Genomic DNA, 20661 nt, shown 5'->3' on the forward strand with positions numbered 1-20661 from the left:
GGGCGAGGGCCTGGGGGGGGGTGGCAAAGGCCTGGGGTGGGGTGGGAACTGGGTGGAGGGGAGCTATGGAGGGGAAAAAATTAGAATAGAATTGAATGAACTAGAGAACAAAATGACTATACAAAATATTAATACAATAAAGAGCTGTTTTTTATTTTTTCAGATATATTTTATTTATTTTTTACAGAGAGGAAGGGAGAGGGATAGAGAGTTAGAAACATCGATGAGAGAGAAACATTGATCAGCCTACTGGGGAAGTGCCCGCAACCAACGTACATGCCCTCGACCGGAGTTGAACCCAGGACCCTTCAGTCTGCAGGCCGATGCTCTATCCACTGAGCCAAACTGGTCAGGGCAAGAGCTGTTTTTTAAAAAAAGACTGATAAAACTGACAAACCCTGGCTAGACTCACTAAGGAAAAAAGAGAAAAGACTCATACAGACAAAAAACCAGAAACGAAAGACAAGTTACCACAGACATTACAGATATACAATAGATCACACTAGAATACTATGAAAGACTATATGCCACCAAATTCAATAACCTAAAAGAAACAGATACATTCCTAGAAATATATGATCTCCTTCGAATGAATCATGAATAACTGGAAAATCTATATAGACCCATCAGTACTGAGGAAATTGTAACAACTATCAAAAACCTCCCAAAAAATAAAAGTCCAGGACTAGATGGCTTCACTAGTGAATTCTACCAAATAGTACAAGAAGATTTGATACCTGTTCTTCTCAAACACTACCAAAAAATTAAAGAGGTAATATTTCCTAACACATTTTATGAGGCCAACATAACCCTGATACCAAAACCTAGCAAGGATAACACAAAAAAAGAAAACTACAGCGCTGGCTGGTGTGGCTCAGTTGGTTGGGCATCATGCTGTGCACCAATGGTTTGACTCCTGATCAGGGCACATGCCTGGGATATGAGCTTGATCCCTAGTGGGGGGCATGCAGGAGATGGATGTTTCTCTCTCCCTTTCCCTTCCTCTTTCTTTCAAATCAAAGTAGCATGGTATTGGCAGAAAAATAGACACACAGATCAATGGAACAGAACTGAGAGCTCAGATATAAAACCACATGTATATGGGCAGATGATTTTTCGACAAAGGAGCCAGAAACACAATGGAGAAAAAAAAAGCCTCTTCAATAGGTGAGTAATGGGCATTTTACAAGGCTATATAAGGAAAGATTTAAGTAAATTTACTTAGAATATATTTAGAGTTTAACTTAACAATCAAAGGATGAGAAAAGAACTCAGCTGATCTGAACTCTACAGCACTTTAAGGAAGAAGAATGTTTCAAGAAGCTAACAGGATAAAAGACTAAATATTTTAGAACAAACTGTATCAGTTTCTCGTGTTTACTCTGGAATTCAGCCCAAACAAAAATTGAGCCCAAAATTCCTATGCCTTTTTACTTAGAATACTACATAATTTTCATTTCTTTGATGCTATATGACATTTATTAGGTTTCAGACACTCTTCTAAGCACTTCACACATGCTAACTCATTTAATGTTCACAAGCTCATGAAACAGGTACAATTTTATCCCCAGTGTTTAGGTAAAGAAACAAAAGCACGGAGCTGTTCATACCTTGTCTAAGGTCACCAGCTGATAAGTGTTGTAGCTAGGATTTTTACACAGCAGTCTGATTCTAAATTTTACTTTTCTCAGGGACAAGTGTTGAAATAGAAAGAATATTCCAGTAAACTGTTCAAATAAGCAGAACACTAAACACCTGGCCACTTTCCATTTTCTGAGAATTTTGGTTAATAAAGACTTTTACTGAAGTTTAACAAGATAAATTTAATTATAGGAAAACAGAAAATTACTGTAATAATCAATCAACTAGGAAACTTTTTTTCATATGAATTGAAAATTATTTGTGACAATAAGCATTGTTACCCAAATTAGGAATCAGAGTGAAAGGATGCTGAACAGTCAGTTCATAAGAAAAAAATAAATTTTTATTGATTTTAAAGAGAGGAAGGGAGAGGGGTAGAGAAATAGAAAAATCGATGAGAGAGACACGGATGAGAGAGAAACATCAATTGGCTATGTCCTGCAGGCTCCCTACTGCGGATCGAGTTTGCAACCTGGGCATGTGCCCTGACCAGGAATCGAACCATGACCTCCTGGTTCATAGGTCCATGCTCAACCACTGAGACACACCAGCCAGGTTGAACAGTCAGTTCAGATGGCAGGTATATGAACTTGAGGTCTGAAAAAAGACTAGGTGTCTAAGAGATTATATGATCAGCCAATAGTGTCCTCTCCCTAGAAGGGACTCTCTTTCACTTATTTTGCCCACGGTCCTGGGAAAGGGAAGAGGAGGGTCAAATGGTGACTTATCTCTTGGTCTATGCCTCTCAGCCTAATAATTGCCATGTCAATCTCCAATGTTCCTCTTTGGGCTTTAGCTTGGCTATTTTGCCTGAAATGGTGCCTTTGCTCAAAAGGTTTACCCTGTTGCCATATTTCATATGAGTAGACAAGATTTATCTAGTAGAATTTTCATAAGTTTGCCTTTTTTCTCCACAATTTGAGTTGCTTTGCCAAGAAGGCAGACTTTACTATTGCAAACAAATTTTTTAAATGGTACATATAAAAAATTGAAAGAAAAAATTAATGTACTGTATTTTAGGAGGTAGGATTATGTGTGATTAAAGTAAATTCTTCTTTCCTGTATTTTCCAGTTGTTATGGTATGTTTTACTTTTATAAGGAGAAAATAAATCTGTTTTAAAGGCAACCCCCCAAAAAAACAAACAAACAAACAAACAAACATACAACTTCAGCCCTAGCTGGTTTGGCTCAGGGGACAGAGCACTGGCCTGGGGACTGAAGGGTCCCGGGTTTGATTCCAGTCAAGGGCATATGCCGGGTTGTGAGCTTGATCCTCATTAGGGGGTGTGCAGGAGGCAGCCAATCAATGATTCTCTCTCATCATTGATGTTTCTATCTCTCTCTCCCTCTCCCTTCCTCTCTGAAATCAATAATAATAATAATAAAAAAAAATATATATAAAGATACAAGCTCAGATAATCACATTAGTTGACATATTAAATTATATAGTATTTTCTATCTAAGTGCTACTGAAATTTGTATGTGGAAAAATGAAGATTTGGGTCTTGGCATACTTAATATTGGATTGTTAATTTCTGAAGCAATTGGTCAACAGATTCAGTTACTTCAAAGGTCATTAACAAAGGGGAGGATTTTTGCAGTCTCATCTACTTGGCCAGATCTAGTTCAGACTGTTTAAGTATGGTTAAAGGTGAGGGAGAGCTTTGGAAACAGTTGCATTAAATCTTTTTGCGGATTAGAATATATTCTATGAAGCTCTCATCCCTTCCTACTTCAAACACCTCTGCAATGGACTAAATTTATGTCTCCCCCAAATTCCTATGTTGAATATGGGGGAGACAATTCCCAAGGTAACAGTATGAGGAAGTGGGGTCTTTTGGAGGAGATTAGGTCATGTGGGAAGAGCCCTCATGAATTGGATTAGTGCTCTTATAAAGGAGATCACAGAGAGATCCCTTAGCCATGTGAAGACACAGGGAAAAGGCACAGTCTATAAACCAGGAAGCAGGTTCTCAGTGGACACTGAATCTGCTGGTGCGTTAATCTTGAAATTCTCAGATTCCAGAACTGTGAGAAAGAAAAGTTTTGTTGATATATATATGTATATATGTGTGTGTGTGTGTGTGTGTATGTAAAAGAAGTCAGACTTTACCCAGTGGGGCAATGCCACTTTTAACCTGGACACCTTGTGTACAAGGGGGTATATTTTGTATCATGGGTGAAGTCTTGACGTTTTGTGAAGCAATGGCTCTTTTCTATATACTGAATAGCTTTATAATAATTTTTACATTCAAGGCAGGAAAACGCACCAGGTTTAACCCACATTGAGCAGGAAGCTGTCAGTGCCTGCTCAATGAGGAATCTTTCTAAGGCTGTTACAGAAAAAAAAAGAAAAAAAAGGCACCATTTAACATTTGATGTTTTGTATAACTGGTACCTCACCCAGGAGGCAAATTCTATTCCCATTAGGACAGGTACTTAAACTGTTTTCCAGCAGTGAAATGAGATGTCGGACTATTCACTATTCATTCCAATAATTAAAACAAACAAACAACAACCCAATAACTGGTCAAGAAGTATATAATTTTGGAGTACACTTTCTAAAGAGTAAGACATTGAAAGTTGCAATAAGATTACTGAACTTTTTCAAATGACCTAAGACCATGGGCTCTGTACTGTTTAAAGTTACTATATTCATTAGCAAAACTAGAAATATTCAGCTGGAAAGCACCAAAAACAAATAAAATATCCACACCATTCCACTAATCCAATTAAAGATAAGAACCTTACTATTGTCTTTTTAAGACAAAAGCATTAATAAAATAACTTATTAGTCACATAAAAGATCATCTAATTAAGGACATGTCTCACTTTATGCACACTTCCTTAATAAAATGTACATCTTAAAGAAGTGTTCAAGATGCTCAAATTCCTCCAAACCTGTGTTTAAACATTCAGGCTGCTGAGCATCAGCTGTTACAGTGTCACTCAGAGAAGTGGCACAGTACGTCGGGTGTATTATGTAATTATTCAGACAAAGGAAAGGGAGAAACAGAGTCCTGATAGTTTCAAAAGTATAGTTTGAAGACTGTCAAGTATGAGAAAAAAAATCCACTGATCTGGAAAAGAGGAGAAGGTGGAAGATTAGGAAGAATGAAGAGTCCTAGAGAATGAAAAGTACCATTACATTTAAAATGTACTGCGGACTCAAGGGTCCCAGGTTTGATTCTGGTCAAGGGCATGTACCTTGGTTGTGGGCACATCCCCAGTTGGGGGTGTGCAGGAGGCAGCTGAGCGATGTTTCTAACTCTCTATCCCTCTCCCTTCCTTTCTGCAAAAAATCAATAAAAAATATATTTAAAAAAATAAGTAAAATGTACTACAAGAAGAGTATTCCCAATATTAGGGCACTCAACATATGACCAACTTGGCTACTATATCTAAATTACTCTTTCTTCAATAAAAAGTGTGTTTCAGTATATAAGAATTAAAAAAAAAAATCCTTCCTGTCATATATTTGGATTTAATCTAGAAGTTAGAGGAAAACAGGCTATCTTTTATAGAAATTTGTGTCAATATTGTGGGAAAACATCTGTTTTGTAAAGCAAGCAATGCCAATTTAAGAGGTACCAACAGAATAAACATCCAAGTCTCAATATAGGTGTCATTTAACAATGCCATTCTCCTTTGTTAAAGGACTATATGTTGCCATATTATCCCATTTCTTCCAGCACTTTCAGAGGAAAGCACAATCGATTCTGCAAGCTGAGAGAACTAGGACAATATAAATTGATGGCTCAGGCACATCCCTGGAGGGTTCAAAGAATATTCTATTTTTAACTCCCTTTCACGTCAACAGAAAAGTGAGCAAGGAAATAGCATGTTCAGCAGAAAAGTATTGCCTAGGCTGTAACAGGCTAGTTTTATTTTATATAGGTGACCTGAACTAGCATTTGTGTTAAAGGAAAGCATTCTTAATATGGATTAGATATAATTAGAAAGATAAAAAGAATTGAAGAACTATTTAGTCAGAATAGCCATAAATCTAAGGTTTATTAAATTTTATGATTAATTTCTTTTGCAATTAAACTTGTATAGCTGAAGCAATGTGAGAATAGTTTTTTTGAGGAGTCATTTTGCCAACTTTAAATTTATTGGCAACTAGGTATTTACAGGACAATTTAAAAGAACTGTTTCTAAATAATCAAATCCTCAAGTTTTTGAGGGTTCCTGGTCTGTCTTATGTATGTGGCACTATTTTAGTAGCAGGCAAGTTCAACTAGCCCCTTAAGTAAATTTGGAGGAAGACATACTTGCCAGCAAACCTTCACTATTCTTTCTCCTCTATAACACCCTCTGGACTCCTACCTCTGTGCCTGAAGTAAACATAAATACAAACACCAAAAAAAAAAAAAAAAAAAAAAAAAAAAATCTAATAAAAACAGCCACAGAGATTACAGCTCACAGCTACTTAAATGACAGTCCTATGGAAGAGTCTATACAACTCAAGAAAATCTATGGGTACTTACCAGATACATTTGGCTCCAGATTTCAGTGGCGGCAGGTTAATGGAGAAGGGAAAAGGGAAATAGGTGGATTTGTAGGTATTATACAATGTCTGAATCTGTGCTGGTCATACAATACTAAGAAATGCTCACAGAATCAATGGAAAAACAATAGCCAAGGCTACCAAATGTAATAATATAAATACAAAATTTCTATTCCTATTACTCCCATCAAAAGTTGTCAGTAAAGAAAATGACTGTGCCCAGAGTCCCTACTTGGCATAGCCAAGTCTTTATTATTCGCACCCCTCCCCTGCTTACCCAACAGGACCCTTTCTTCCTTGCTTGTCTTTTACATTCTAGTTAATTTAAATTTGCATCTTATAATGCTGCCAATATGTTGTGCATCTTAAGACTGTTTCTCCTAAAATGTTCCTTCTACACCAAGCATGTCAAACTCAAAGGCTAACACGGGCTAAATAAACAAGGCATGCGGCCCGTGGGCCACGAGTTTGACATGCTTGTTCTACACAGTGCAGTTCATCGGGATCCTACTATAGTCTGCAGGTAATAAAACTTAATCAGTTTGGAACCACATGGTTCTGAGTTATGTGAAAAGCTGAGACTGAAGATATAATGCATTTATATTCTTTGAATTTATTTATCAACTGGTTGCAAAACTAAAATGATATTTAGTTTTACAGGGTCATTTTGCTTTCCACATGCATACAAAATCACAGTTTAGAAAAAACACACAAATGGAATTATATCCCTGGTCGGAGCCCAAGTAGCTTCAAATGATTTTTAGGTATCTTATTTTATGGCATGCTTTAATGCATAATAATCCTAAAAAGTTATATAGCAATAGGAAAAGAGATATATTTGCCTTTTGCTAATGAGTTTGGCATACTTAAGAAATTAAATTTAAAAAACATTTTTTAATTAATTTCAGAGAGGAAGTAAGAAGGAGAGATAGAGATATCAATGATGAGAATCATTAATTGGCTGCCTCCTGTACCAGGGATTGAGCCCACAACCCAGGAAGTACCCTGATCGGGAATCAAACTGTGACCTCCTGGTTCAGATGTCGACATTCAACCACTGAGCCACATCGGGCAAGACATTAAACTTTTAAGAAAAGCTCCAACCAAAATGAATCTGCCATACAAATCTGCTTTGGAAAAGAAATTTAAGCAATAGCTTTCACAAATTTTTAAAAGGTAAATTACATTAAGCCAAGGTTGTCATTTAAATTCAAGTCCCTATTGCTGAGTATGATGCATGATTAACCGGTATTACAATTACAGGAAAATATAAGCAAATGTTAATACCTTAATACAGCAATAAAAAAAAATAAAAGAAGAAAAATATAAAAAAAGCAGTGGAAACCTGAATAAAAAGAAGCCAGGAAGCAGCTGAAAAAGAGACCGGTTCACTGTGAGAAATGTAAACCTCTCAGACAGTGCTACGGCCCCGAATCCAACAGCTCAGGAACAAGGCCAATTATTGCAAATATTAAACATATATGGTGAAGCTGCAAACTTTTCAAAAGAGTCATAAGAATGAAAGCAGCTAGATAGAAAACAGCCAGGGCCTCACAAACCTAAAATCTTTGCTATAGTCACTACTTGCAGAAAAAGGTTTCTTTATAAGTAGAAACCAAGGTTCTTAAATGTAGTATACTTTATAGTCTCCAAGCTGTAAATTTTATGATAAAGAGTTAGGATAACAAATCCTTATTGTAACTGGCAAGTAACCAGATCTTTTGAAACTGTTGTTTATATGACTTATTTCTTCATAGTAACTCACTTGCAAACCAAGTCTTCGATATTCCTACCTTTCTGAACTAGAAACGACTCATAAGACAGACACACAGAATCAGGGAATTTTAGGATACACAGAGGCTTCAAAAGAAAACCGAGTAAAACTCCCTTACTTGGAAAACGAGTAAATTGAAACCCAGAGGCTTTAGGTGATACACCTAAAATGAGTTAAAAATAAATAAGGGCTGCCAGGATTGACTATATTATTTTCTTTCATGTCATATACTACATTGTCCAAAAGCCTTATGTAGCCAGAATTTCTTCTGCTTCTGTTGATAGAGGTTGACTACCTTGTTTTGAATGACCAGGGTAGTTTCACATTCATAACAAAGGATTTGTTTATTCATTTGTAATGTAAGTACTAATTTCAATTCAGTTCCCATAACAGACTGGTGGTTTATTGTCAAGGAGACCAATAACTGTTGTGGTCCTCTGGCACACACACAGATAAAAGACCAAAGCATTTCATCCTTTCTCTCTGTTTCCAAAAAGGGAAAATAGAGAAAATCCTATAATTCATTGCTCATACCCTACTTGGTCTAAAAATAGTTGATTCAATTGGGTTTGTTAATTTATGGCAAAAATTTCTTTAAAGGTATATACAAACATTTAAAAATTATTTATTTGTGCCTCAGTGAAGAAAAATTGTTCCAAATCTATCTATGGTTTCATTATTTGGATGAATAATTCACCCTTTCAGGCAATAAAAGAAAACAATATGCTTAACTAAATGTTTGAAGAAAAAAATGTTAAGATGTGACAGTTTCTAATGTTAATCAGTTCAGGATGATAAAAATGTAGGGAAATATAAGGAAAAAAAATAAGAAAAAGAAAGTCTGATGCTTACATATAAAAATGTAAATTATTGAGACAGAAATTGCTATAAATCTGTGAAAAAAATCAGAAACAAAAAACTGCCTGTCCATTTCCCAATGCATTTCACTTTTCTATTAGGACACTACAAACATAAATGCATATTTTCTATAAGTTTTGACATAAAAAATAGGCATTAGCTAACTAAAAAAACCTTTAGATTATAACTTTTAAAAACATTAAAATCCTACAAATTCTATAAAAAGGTTCAATATAATTACTAACACAGTACTTGGCACTGACACTACCAAACTTTTCTTTCAAGGAAAACTTCTATTGTACTTACTGGCATAACAAAATTTCTTTCCCTTTCAGATAAGGATCTTTTGAGGATTTATTTCTCTTCTTCGAACTAAATGAGATTAAATTAACTTAAGCTGTAAGTTAAGAGGATACTACATAAAATAACTGGGAGGACCAACTCTAGTTATAGTGTTATATTATGACCGACTCTATGAGTCAAACACAATGTCAAAAACTATTTAGACATATTATCTCTGTGCCTATATTATCTAGATGCAATCTAATTTACTTACTTGTTTTCTTCTTTTTCACCATAACTAGCATTAGAAAAAAACCCCAACTTAAAATATGACTGATGATAAACACATGCTATCTGTCATACACATATTTGGACTTCAATTAGGAATGTCATTTTCAGTTGTTTTCCATTAAGTGGGAATATTTTTTGCAGGGATGCATTTGTATAAGCACACTGGTCCCATCTGTGACTAAAAGTTTTAATTTTGTAGGCAATTTGACCAAAATTTAGTCATGAAAAAGAAGGAAACTAATTAGCTCACATAAATGTAGAACAAAAGATCTTTGATTGCCTCATTAATAGGGTGTACGTTTATTAGTCACACACAAGGTGCTTGAATGGGGGATGTGAAGGTAAATTTCTTTTTTTATTATCATGGCATCAGCTATAATTTGTATTATAATTTTCAGAGAAAAAAAAAATCAAGACCAAAACAACATAAAAAGTCAGTCACTGAGTTTCTAGGAAAACTTGGAAAATAATGTCTATAAGAACAAAACAACAATGTATTAAAGCTAACGAGCAGTTTCACAACCAATGTTTCTATGTATAAAGAACAACTTTTGATGCCTTTAAAAATGATAGCATATATTAGTTTACATTATAAGTGGACTATATTATTAAACTTCAGCAACTAAAGAGTCATATTGGAGACAGAGGGCAAATTCAAAGTTGGCTAAAAGGACCAACACTTGTACTCAACATCGTTTAGAAGAGTATCTGTCACACACACAGTTCAGGGCCAGTAACACACAAAAAGGAAGAACCTACATATGAAGTATAAGATAACTCCTAGGAGCAACAGAGTAAGGACTGGAACTTCTGTAGGGATAAGAAGTAAGAGGCCTATCTTGTAAAAGAGGCTGGTAAGTCACAATGATCATTGAAGATTGCACAAGTGATGAGAAGCAAAACCACTTCTCATCAGATAGTGTAGTGCAGGAGTCTTCCTTCAGAAACTGCAGTTCCCCTTCAGAGCTCTAAACAATATCACGAGCAAGAAACTGCCTAAGTGGAGGTGAGGGATTATGTGGCCTCACTGAGTCACACTGACATAGTCAGAGAGCCTCCAATGGTGACAAGCAGCCAAAAAGGCTCCAAAGAAACCAATAAAAATTCTACTTCAATACCTAGAGTTATGAAAAGCTGAAAAAACAAAACAAAACAAAAAACCCTTATTCAACATCCAGGGCAAAAGTATATATCTAGGTGGGAAGCATGGAGAGAAATGAGTTCAGTAAAATAAGATAGTTTTATATATTGAGATCAATTGTTTTCACTGAATGCTTAAAAAAAAATCTTTTGAGTTTTAATATATTTGATATGCCTAGTATTAGATTGCATTTGATTTTAAAATATCTTTCACAATACAACCAGCAAACTGAAAAACAAAACACAAACATAAATATTTAAGAACATTATTTGTTTTAGAAGCATTCCTACTAACAACTGAGACATAAAAATTTTTCACTAGGCTAGAGTTCTCAATCAAATTTAGGTTCAGGAGACATTTTAACTTGTCTTGCCTTTCTTTTGTCGTTACCATTGGTGCGTTACCAGGCTGCAAAGAAGGCTTCAACTACAATGGCAGTGAGCACCAGGAAGCTGCTCACCATACTGCTCAGCCTGGTACAACCTGCTCACCATGGCTCCCATCCCTTTAGCATAAAAACCTGACCATGTGGTATTTGCTAGCATGTGCTAAGATTTGCCCACTCTTTTACATCACAGGCTTGCATATTCATATGTACGTACATATCTGAGACCCTTGATAGACTGAGTGGGGCAGTATTTTAATAGTAAGACTGAAATAAAGCAGGATGAAAAAAAGCAGTACCTGAGCACTAAGAATTAATGACAAAAATGCTACTCACCTGTCTGCTGTGCAGTCTGTAGCAGTGGTTGGTTTAGATGTGAATTGTAATGGACAGAAGGGACTGGGCGATACTGAGGTTGACTGGAGTGATAGTGGCCTGGAGCACAATAACAGGCTGGCATCTAGGATAAATATTGAGAAAAAAAAATCAATTTTACTTGCAATAAAATCTTTTTCTGTGATGCACATCAGAGTGTAATGAATAATTTTTTTCAACACCAATCATCTGAAAACTGATTTTCTTAGCTTTAACTGAGAAAATTTTAAAAAATTTCAAACATACAATATAAATACTCCCACCAATTAGATTTAGTAGTTATTAATTTTTTTGGCCATATTTGTTTCAGATTCTCCTCTCTTTTACAAAACCAAACACTACTGATAGAGCTGAAGGATCACTCCAACATTGTCTGGCTGTACATTCCACAAAAAATCCAGTTAGAATATATTACTCCTATAAATGTTTTAAAATGTCTAATATCTCTCTATATATATCTGTTACCCATATATAAATTGTTGAGAATTTAAAAAATTTACATTTATGGTACTCTACTATTAAACTTCATGCAACTTATTTTGCAAGTAACATTGTTTATGAGACTTTTCTTGGTTTAAACATGTACCACTAGCTCATTCAAATTAAATGTTGAATAGCAATCATTATATAAATAAGACACTTTATCCATTCCCACATTAATGCACAGTTGAACTGGTCCCATTCCTTAATTTTTCTTATGCAAATTAAAACACCAATACAATCTTATTTGTCAACTAGAGGCCTGGTGCACGAAATTCATGCATGCATGGGGGGGGGTTGGGGGGGGGGAGCCCTTAGCCCAGCCTGCACCCTCTCGAAATCCGGGACCCCTTGGCCGATCCCGCAGGGTAAACCGGCAGTCAGACATCCCTCTTGCAATCCGGGACCACTGGCTCCCAACCGCTCACCTGCCTGCTTGCCTGATTGCCCCTAACCATTCTGCCTGTCGGCCTGATCACACCTAACCACCACTGCCTGCCTGCCTGCCTGATCGCCCCTAATGGCCTCTGCCTGCTGGCCTGATAGCCCCTAACCAGCCTCCCCTGCCAGCCTGATCGCCCCTAACTGTCTCTGCCTTGGCTCCCATCACCATGGCTTTGTCCGGAAGGAGAACCGGACAACCAGAAGATGTCCGGTCAAACGGTCTAATTAGTATATTACCCTTTTATTAGTATAGAGTATGCCTTAATAAAGGTGGAAAAAATGCCAGAAAGACTAACTTGATTTACTTTTCCTTCCAGAGCTATTTATATCTGCTTTGAATTTCTCTTAAAGTAATCTCATCAAGTTTGAGGTGAAGAATAATCCAGTGATGTAGCAGTATGTGACAGATTACATTATTAGGTTCACGGGCTCTCTCAGGCTTTGCTCTTCTGACTGGGTTACTATTAAAAGATAGAGATCTATGGAGATCTTCAAGAGTGCCCATTTCATTAGGAAACCAGCCAAGCAAAGAATTTATAGATCAGTTATAAGCCAAGAATCCCCAATATTTACTGTAATATTCTTCTGTCTTTGAAATATTAGACACAATAGAGATGTGATTCCTTAATTTTTCTTGGAGATATTAGCAAAATAGTATGTTCTGATTTTAGGTCTCATCCATTATTAAACTTTTCAGTATGTATGTATGTATATGTATAAATAATATTTTTTTCTTAAATAAAAGACATACTGTTTATAGCAAAAATTATCATTATATTTTTGTTTATAATGTATATATATGACAACAATGGAGGAGAGAGGGTAAAAAGAATTATATTGCTGCCCAGCTGGTGTGGCTCAGTGGTTGAGCATCAAATTATGAACCAGGAGGTCACGGTTCAATTCCGGGTCAGGGCACATGCCCGGGTTGTGGGCTCGATCCCCAGTAGCGGATGTGCAGAAGGCAGCCGATCACTGATGTTCCTTTCTCTAACTCTCCTGTCATCTTTGACACAATACTTGCAGTTTTATTTAAACATCAGTGATACTGTAAAGGTACATATAGTAGTCCCTAAATAAAGTACACAAAAACAAGATTCAAATGGCTGTAGATAAGAAATCAACAGAAGAAATACAATGAAACACTAAAAGACAAGGCCAGTGTGGCTCAATGGATTAGAACAACGCCCCTTACAACAAGCATGACAAACTCACAGCATTTATTTGGCCCGTGTTAGCCTTTGAGTTTTACATGCTTCCCTTATAACAAAGGGTGGTGGGTTTGATTCCCGGTCAGTGCACATACCCCAGTTGGGGCATGTACAGGGGGCAATTGATCGCTGTTTTTTTCTCTCTCCCTGCCTCTCTCTAAAGCCAGTAGAAAGCATATCCTCAGGGGGTGGAAAAAAACCTCACTAAAAGTGTTCAAATAATACAAAAAGCAGAAAAAGAAGCAGATAGAAATAAAATACAGATAGGACAAATGGAAAATAAATAGCAATATAGTATACCTGCATCTAACCATGTCAATACCTACATAAAAGATAAAAGAACTAGACACTCTGATCAGATTGTATAAAACAGCAAAAACAACAACTATATACTTACTGTATGTAAAAGACACTTTAGGTATAAATGCTGCTAATAAGAGGGTGAAAAAAACTAATTTAAATGCGAATCAAGTAAATGCTGAAGTCACTATATTAAGTCAGATAAAATAGGTTTCAAGACAAAGAACAGTAATAGAAACAGAAAACCATTTCACAACATGAGTCAATATATCAGGAAGGTATAATAAATATGAATTGTTCAATGTATATTCAAATACTATGTAAAGACTGATACAACTTAAGGGAGAAGTAGAAAAACAACTATCATTTTTGCTAGAACTGTACAAAATTTACATAAGGATGTAAAAGATTTGAAAGACACTATCAACCACAAGACAATATCAATTAATAGTTAAAGAATACTAAATGCAGCCCTGGTCGGCATGGCTCAGTGGTTGAGTGTCCACCTATGAATCAGGTCACGGTTCAATTACTGGTCAGGGCACATGCCCAGGTTGTGGGCTCGATCCGTCTGGGGCGTGCAGGAGGCAGCTGGTCAATGATTATCTCTCATCACTGGTGTTTCTCTCTCTCTCTCTTTCTCTGTCTCAAATAAATAAAAATATATATTTAAAAAAGTCAGTCAACATAATTCAGTGCTAATAGAGTAAAGGGGAGTGGTTGGGAATCACATGATTACTTCAAAAGACACAGAAAAACATTTCACAAGATTTAATATTCATTCATGGGAAAAACTTTCAGCAAACTAGGAACAGATAATGTAATAGTTAGTGATTAAAGACTGAATTCTTTCCCATATGCTTGGAAACGAGGGGAGTATATGCACTTTCAAAACATATTCAGGTTAATACATGGATTCTAGGGGAGATTTTCGCCAATGTTACATCTCATAAAGGGTTAATATTCAAAATATATGAAGAACTGGTACAACCTTGCATGAAAAACAAACAATTCAAAACTGGCAGAGGACCTAAACAGACATTTCTCCAAAGAGGACATATAGATGGCTGACATATGAAAAGATGTTCAATGTCACTAATCATCAGAGAAATGCAAATTAAAACCACAATGAGATATCACTTCACATCTATCAGAATGGCTATCATCAATACATCAACAAACAATGGGGGTAGTTTAGAGGGATGGGTGAAAAAGATGAAGGGATTAAAAGGTACAAATTGGCAGTCACAAAATAGTCCCGGGATGTAATGTACAACGTAAGAAATATAGTCAATAACATTGTAATAACTATGTTTTCTGTCAAGTGGGTACTAGACTTATCAGGGGGGATTTTATAAGTTATATAAACATCTAACCACTATGCTGTACACCTGGATTAACAGAATATTGAATGTCATCTTTAAATGAAAAAAAAAATCTTCTTTAGAATATTTAAAGACATTAAATACTTAGAGGTTATAATTAATAAAATATGTGTAATATTTATATAATGAAAACTACAAAATATTGTTGAGAACAATTAAGGAAGATCTAAGTAAATGGAGAGAGATAACATGTACTGGAAAATTCAATAGTGTTAAGATGTCAACTCTCCCCAGACTGATCTATTCCTAACCCTTTGATTGCCAACCAATATCCTAGGAACTATGCTAACATTGCCAAGGCATTTTTGCTGATTTTACAGCAGTTTAGGAAAAAAATTATGAATCGCAAGTAAATGAAGTTACATATTCAAAGACTTACGTGCTCCCCGGCACTCTAGGGGTTAAAATGCATTTTATTTTTATTTATTTACTAGAGACTCAGTGCATGAAATTCATGCACTGGTAGAGTCTCTATCGGCTGGCTGCTGGCCAGGTACTCCCTCCCTTCCCCAGGTCACCTGCCACCACAGCCTGCTGGGGCCTCCCTCCCTTCCCCTGGCCGAACTCCAGACGAACTCTCGGTTGAGGGAATAATTTACATACTATGCTTTCATTATATAGGATTTTGGTTCAAAATATATTTTTATTATTGACTTCAGAAAAGAAGGAATAGGAGAGAGAGATAGAAACATCAATGATGAGAGAATCATCATTGATTGGCTGCCTCCTGCAGGCCCCACACTGGGGATCTAGCCCACAACCCAGGCATGTGCCCTGACTGGGAACTAAACTGTGACCTCCTGGTTCATGGGTCAATGCTAAACCACTGAGACATGCCAGCCGGGCAAAATGCATTTTATTTATTCAGAAGAATGTTTTTTATATACATATACGTATAATTTTTTTTTATTGAATTCAGAGAGGAAGAAAGAGAGAGATAGAAACATCAATGATGATGAGGAAGAATCATTGACCGGCTGCCCCCCCAACACGATCCCTAATGGGGATCCAGCCCACAACCTGGGCATGTGCCCTTGACCAGAATTGAACTTATGACCCTTCAATATGCAGGCTAAAGCCAAACCCACTAGGGCTACATTTTATTTTTATAGTGCATTTACTTTAATGTGTTTCTCTTAAGCAAATTATAAAAAACAAACCTGAGTCAGAAGGAAACTCCAAGATCACATAGTTTACTCAACTATCATGATGTTGTCTATCATGCACTTGAAAATCTCCAGAGAAAAGAAAATGCTGACAAGTTTTGCTTACACATCCTTATAAATACTTTTTAAAAAATATATTTTTATTGATTTCAGAGAGGAAGGGAGAGGGAGAGAAATAGAAACATCAAGGATGAGAATCACTGATCGGCTGCCTCTTGCACACCCCCTAATGGGGATCCAGCCCACAACCCAGGCATGTGCCCTGACCCAGAATTGAGCTGTGGCCTTGACGCTCAACCATTGAGCAACACCAGCTGGGCCTGCACAAATTCTTTCCCTGTGAAATTAAAAATAAACACTCTAATGTAGCTCTAGCCAGTTTTGCTTAGTGGATAGAGCATCAGCCTGAGGACTGAAGGGTCCCAGGTCAAGGGCACATACCTGAGTTGCAGGCTCGATTCCCAGCCTTGGTCCGGCCTTAGTTGAGTGCAGGCACCAATTGATGTTTCTCTCATTCTGTCCCTCCCCCTCCCTTCCACTCTCTCTAAAAATCAATGGAAAAATATCCTCAGGTGAGGATTAACAAAAAACAAATAAACAAAAAGACTCTTATGTTAAAAGTGATCTTAAATGAAAAGCCTCCGTGGAGGGGAAGGTGAAAAAGCAACCTACCTGTGGTGAGGGCTGCTGAATATATCCCTGCTGCTGGAGCACAGGCTGGCTGACAGGGTGACCAGAAGCAGAATAGCCAGCAGTAGGGACTGGCTGCCCAGGTGGCAGTGGGGGAGGGGGAGGAGGAGGGGGAGGAGGAGGTGGAGGTGGCAGTAGTGGAGGTGGAGGAGCCGCTGTCATAATATAACCAGACTGCTGTGGGGACTGAAGAACAACAGTGGACTGGAACATAGTAGCATGAGGGTCAGAACCATCTGCAGATGGCTGGCGGGCAAGACTCATGTGGCTAAACTGAGACCCAAGGTTGTCCTGATAAAAAAGGAAAAAGTCAAGTCAGTATGCCTTCTGTATACAGACCAAACTTATCGAAGGAGGAATATTACAATGCTGTCACTACAAATTGCTTATAAAATACATATAATGGAAATGCATAGCATGCAGAAGAGTAGGGTATAACATTTCACACATAAACAATAAAAAAACACTTATTTAAATAAAGATTAAAAGCACATTAGCATAGAAACCCAACCTGAAATCTATATGTTGATGTTGACCAATGTCACCCCAATAAATAAAAAAAGAAAAAGAAAAAAAAAAAGCACATTAGGATGTAAAAGTGAAACTGAAAGGACTTCAAACTCCAGGTAACTAGCAAGGCACAGTACTAATTATTCTTCACTTTAAATCATCACCCCTCTTCCTAGAAGGCAAGATTCACTAAAAGCATCTTTGTGTTTCCTATTATACCTAACAAATATACTAGCAGAAATTAAATAGAAAATCTATCCACCTTGTCTTTTTTCTAATTTCTCAAAAATAATTTAGCCCTAATTCTATTCTTCCCTAATCTGTTTCAGTCTGTTCCTAAGTCACATGTCATTCAAATGAAATCCAAACAATAGTTTCTTACTGCTTTTGCTACTTGGTGAGCAGGCAATGGTGCCCAGTCAAGATAGGGTTATGATTTATGTTACCTGACAAATGTTTCTCCGGCTCAACAACGTAAATACCAGTTCTGACTAGTCTAGATAATATCATCACTGAAATGAAAATAACAGGGTTAAAATGGCATTTTCCTGCTCCTGAGGAGCCGCAGATTGGCAACAATATATACCACATCTCCACATTTTGCTAAGAAGAAAACTGAAAAAAAGTTACTTAAAAAATTGGGTAATGGAGTTGTCAGATCAAAGTTGACATGCCTGCAATATCTATAGTCTGCTGTGTTTTTTTCCAAAGTAAATTAAGACTATAGCAAAGATAAGGGATGAAAATGGGAACCTGATTTAATGATTGAAAATATATGGTTTTACTCCTCCCAAATAGCTACTCTGTTCTCCTAACTCAATGCATAGTGTCAAAAGGGAAAAATATACCTAAGTACACTAGCTGTAATTACCAATATTTTAAAAAGAGATACCATAACTGCACACCACCATTACAGTCATCTTGGCAAAAAGTCAATTTTGTTATTCCAATGATCTGCCATTTCTCAAAACATTTTGAGGCTTTTATGTTATTCCTTTTAATGTTGTCAATCTTTAAAATGCTGGCAAAATTTCAGTTTTTCAGCCTGGAAGTGATTTTTGAAAATCATTAAGAGCCAAGGCTGGTAAATAAGGTTGCCTCCAGCTCTAAACAAAACTACCCCAAATAAAACAAAACATTTCTAAAAAGTGTAGAGTGATTTTAAGTTATAGCTAGTACTTTAACTTAAAAAGCATTTTCAAAATGTGATAGGGAAAGAATGTTATGAGGGAGATTCATTTTAAGGGAAGAAAACTGATATTTACTGAATATTTCATGTTAGGCACTATGCAAGAAGTACTGTATATCACTGTTTCACATGGTTACTAACTACAGGTCACACAGAAAACACACAGCAGTGGTGCAATGGAGTCCTACGTGTGGTATAACTTGGGGGCATACTTGGGATTAAAGGAAGTACCATTACTTTATAGTCACAGATTGAATATCTAGAGATCTTCTTAGAAATTTACTTAGGAGGATGTCTCTCGTAGTTTTAAGTTTCAATTCACCCTAGTAACTGGAAGTAAGTATACTGGGCCTATAGCTTTGGGGATAGACTAGAAAGCCTATCTCCAGATGAAAGCTGCCATCCCAGGATTGCAGAGAGCTGCACTGACCTCAATGAGAAAAGTAGTGAAAACATGTTAGGACTAGAATTGTCTACATGAAAATTATTTCATATGAAAGGAAGGAAAAGACTAGGGATTATACAATCACTGTGATAAGCAAATATAACAAATATTTTATGAAATAAAATGAATTTCTTTCTAATACAGGATAGAAATACTTTTCAGTATATATGTATCCCTGACTTTAATCACATTCATGAGCCTTCATCACACATCCATCCACAAAAACAATGCAAGAGGTGAACAGAGAAATAGTACCACAGAGTATTGCTGGGTGGGTGAGATTGGCAGGAGCGGGGATGGATAATGAGCTGGAGAGTATGAAATAGGCTGTGAAGAGGACTGCAGAAGACAAACAGGCTAAGGAATAATGGGTTGGCAAACAACGTTAATGTCAGAATAAAATATTAGAAGAATTGCAAAAAATGGAAAGTCATAAGAGCCAAGGCAATAGCTTAAACTAGATTTATAAAGTCATCTTCAACACAACAATGTAGGAAACAACAAAAACAATGCTAAATGAGGAAACTCTACATAGTAAAAGTTTTGAGACTATACCTATGCTTAAATTTAATACACAATTAGAAAGATAACTTTGTCATAAAAAGATTAGATTCACTGAAACAGGTACTTTAAATCCTATTATCTAACCAAGACCCCTGGTTTAGGTCAATCAAAACAAAACCACTTTTCCTTCCTTCCTGATTTGATGAAGGGGCTGCTCTATTTAGTTATATAACACTAAATAATAAAATAAAAACTTCACTTATTTTGTTATCAGACAGTAATAACTTACATAACATCTATGCCAGTTACTGTCTTTATTTGATATGGCACAATGAGGTACTCTTTTGGGACCAAAGTGCATACATTTTCTAAAAATTTTAAAGAAAAATGTATTAGAGGTACCATTAAGAACAACAGCCTAAAGAAACAACACACACATACATACAGGCACATGCAGACACACAAACACATCTCTTTTATATATGGAAGCTAAACATACTTTTCTTGTAAGTAAAAATTTTTATTAAAATCTGAGAAACCTGCCCTGGCTGGAATGGCTCAGTGGTAGAGCGTTGGCCTGTTCACTGAAGGGTCTCGGGTTCGATTCCTGTTCAAGGGCACGTACCTGGGTAGCAGGTTTGTTCCCTAAACCCATTGCTTGAGGGAAGCAACCAATCGATCTCTCTCTCCCCCACCACCCCCTCTCTCCAAAAATCAATGGAAAAAATATCCTCGGGTGAGGATTAACAAAACAAACAAACAAAAAAGCTGAGAAAACTAGTTCTTTCCATTTTTTTCACTAATGAAACATGCTTGCATTTCAGGGGAAAAGTTTCCCAAAGGAACTCAATAAACAGGTGTTTTGAAAAAAAAAATTTAATCATTCCTAAATTTTATGGAATATAGCTGGTCATCTATAAGCTAACATTGACATCTGATTTAGATTTCCAATCTTATATTTACATAGTTTATTACAAAGGGGGTAATATACATATTGGCTTAAATATTATTATAATCATAATCCATTTTATATGTGGGCAATCAGGCTAAGGTGAGTTAAGTGACCTGTAGTCAAGTCA

General features: G+C 36.4%; 1 protein-coding gene across 11 annotated transcripts in view; it reads right to left on the reverse strand.

Annotated features, from left to right (window-relative positions):
* Positions 1-20661, reverse strand: part of R3HDM1 (R3H domain containing 1) — a 184916-nt gene that overhangs the window by 50983 nt on the left and 113272 nt on the right. For all 11 annotated transcript variants that reach the window (XM_014537650.1, XM_014537645.1, XM_014537646.1 and 8 more), the window contains 2 exons: positions 16917-17225; positions 11220-11343 (listed from right to left, as the gene is read on the reverse strand). In XM_014537650.1, coding sequence (XP_014393136.1) covers positions 11220-11343; positions 16917-17225 — 433 coding nt within the window. The remainder of the gene's footprint in view (positions 1-11219; positions 11344-16916; positions 17226-20661) is intronic.

Source organism: Myotis brandtii, unplaced genomic scaffold (genome assembly GCF_000412655.1).
Source record: "Myotis brandtii unplaced genomic scaffold, ASM41265v1 scaffold1804, whole genome shotgun sequence".
Classification (NCBI taxonomy): Eukaryota; Metazoa; Chordata; class Mammalia; order Chiroptera; family Vespertilionidae; genus Myotis; species Myotis brandtii.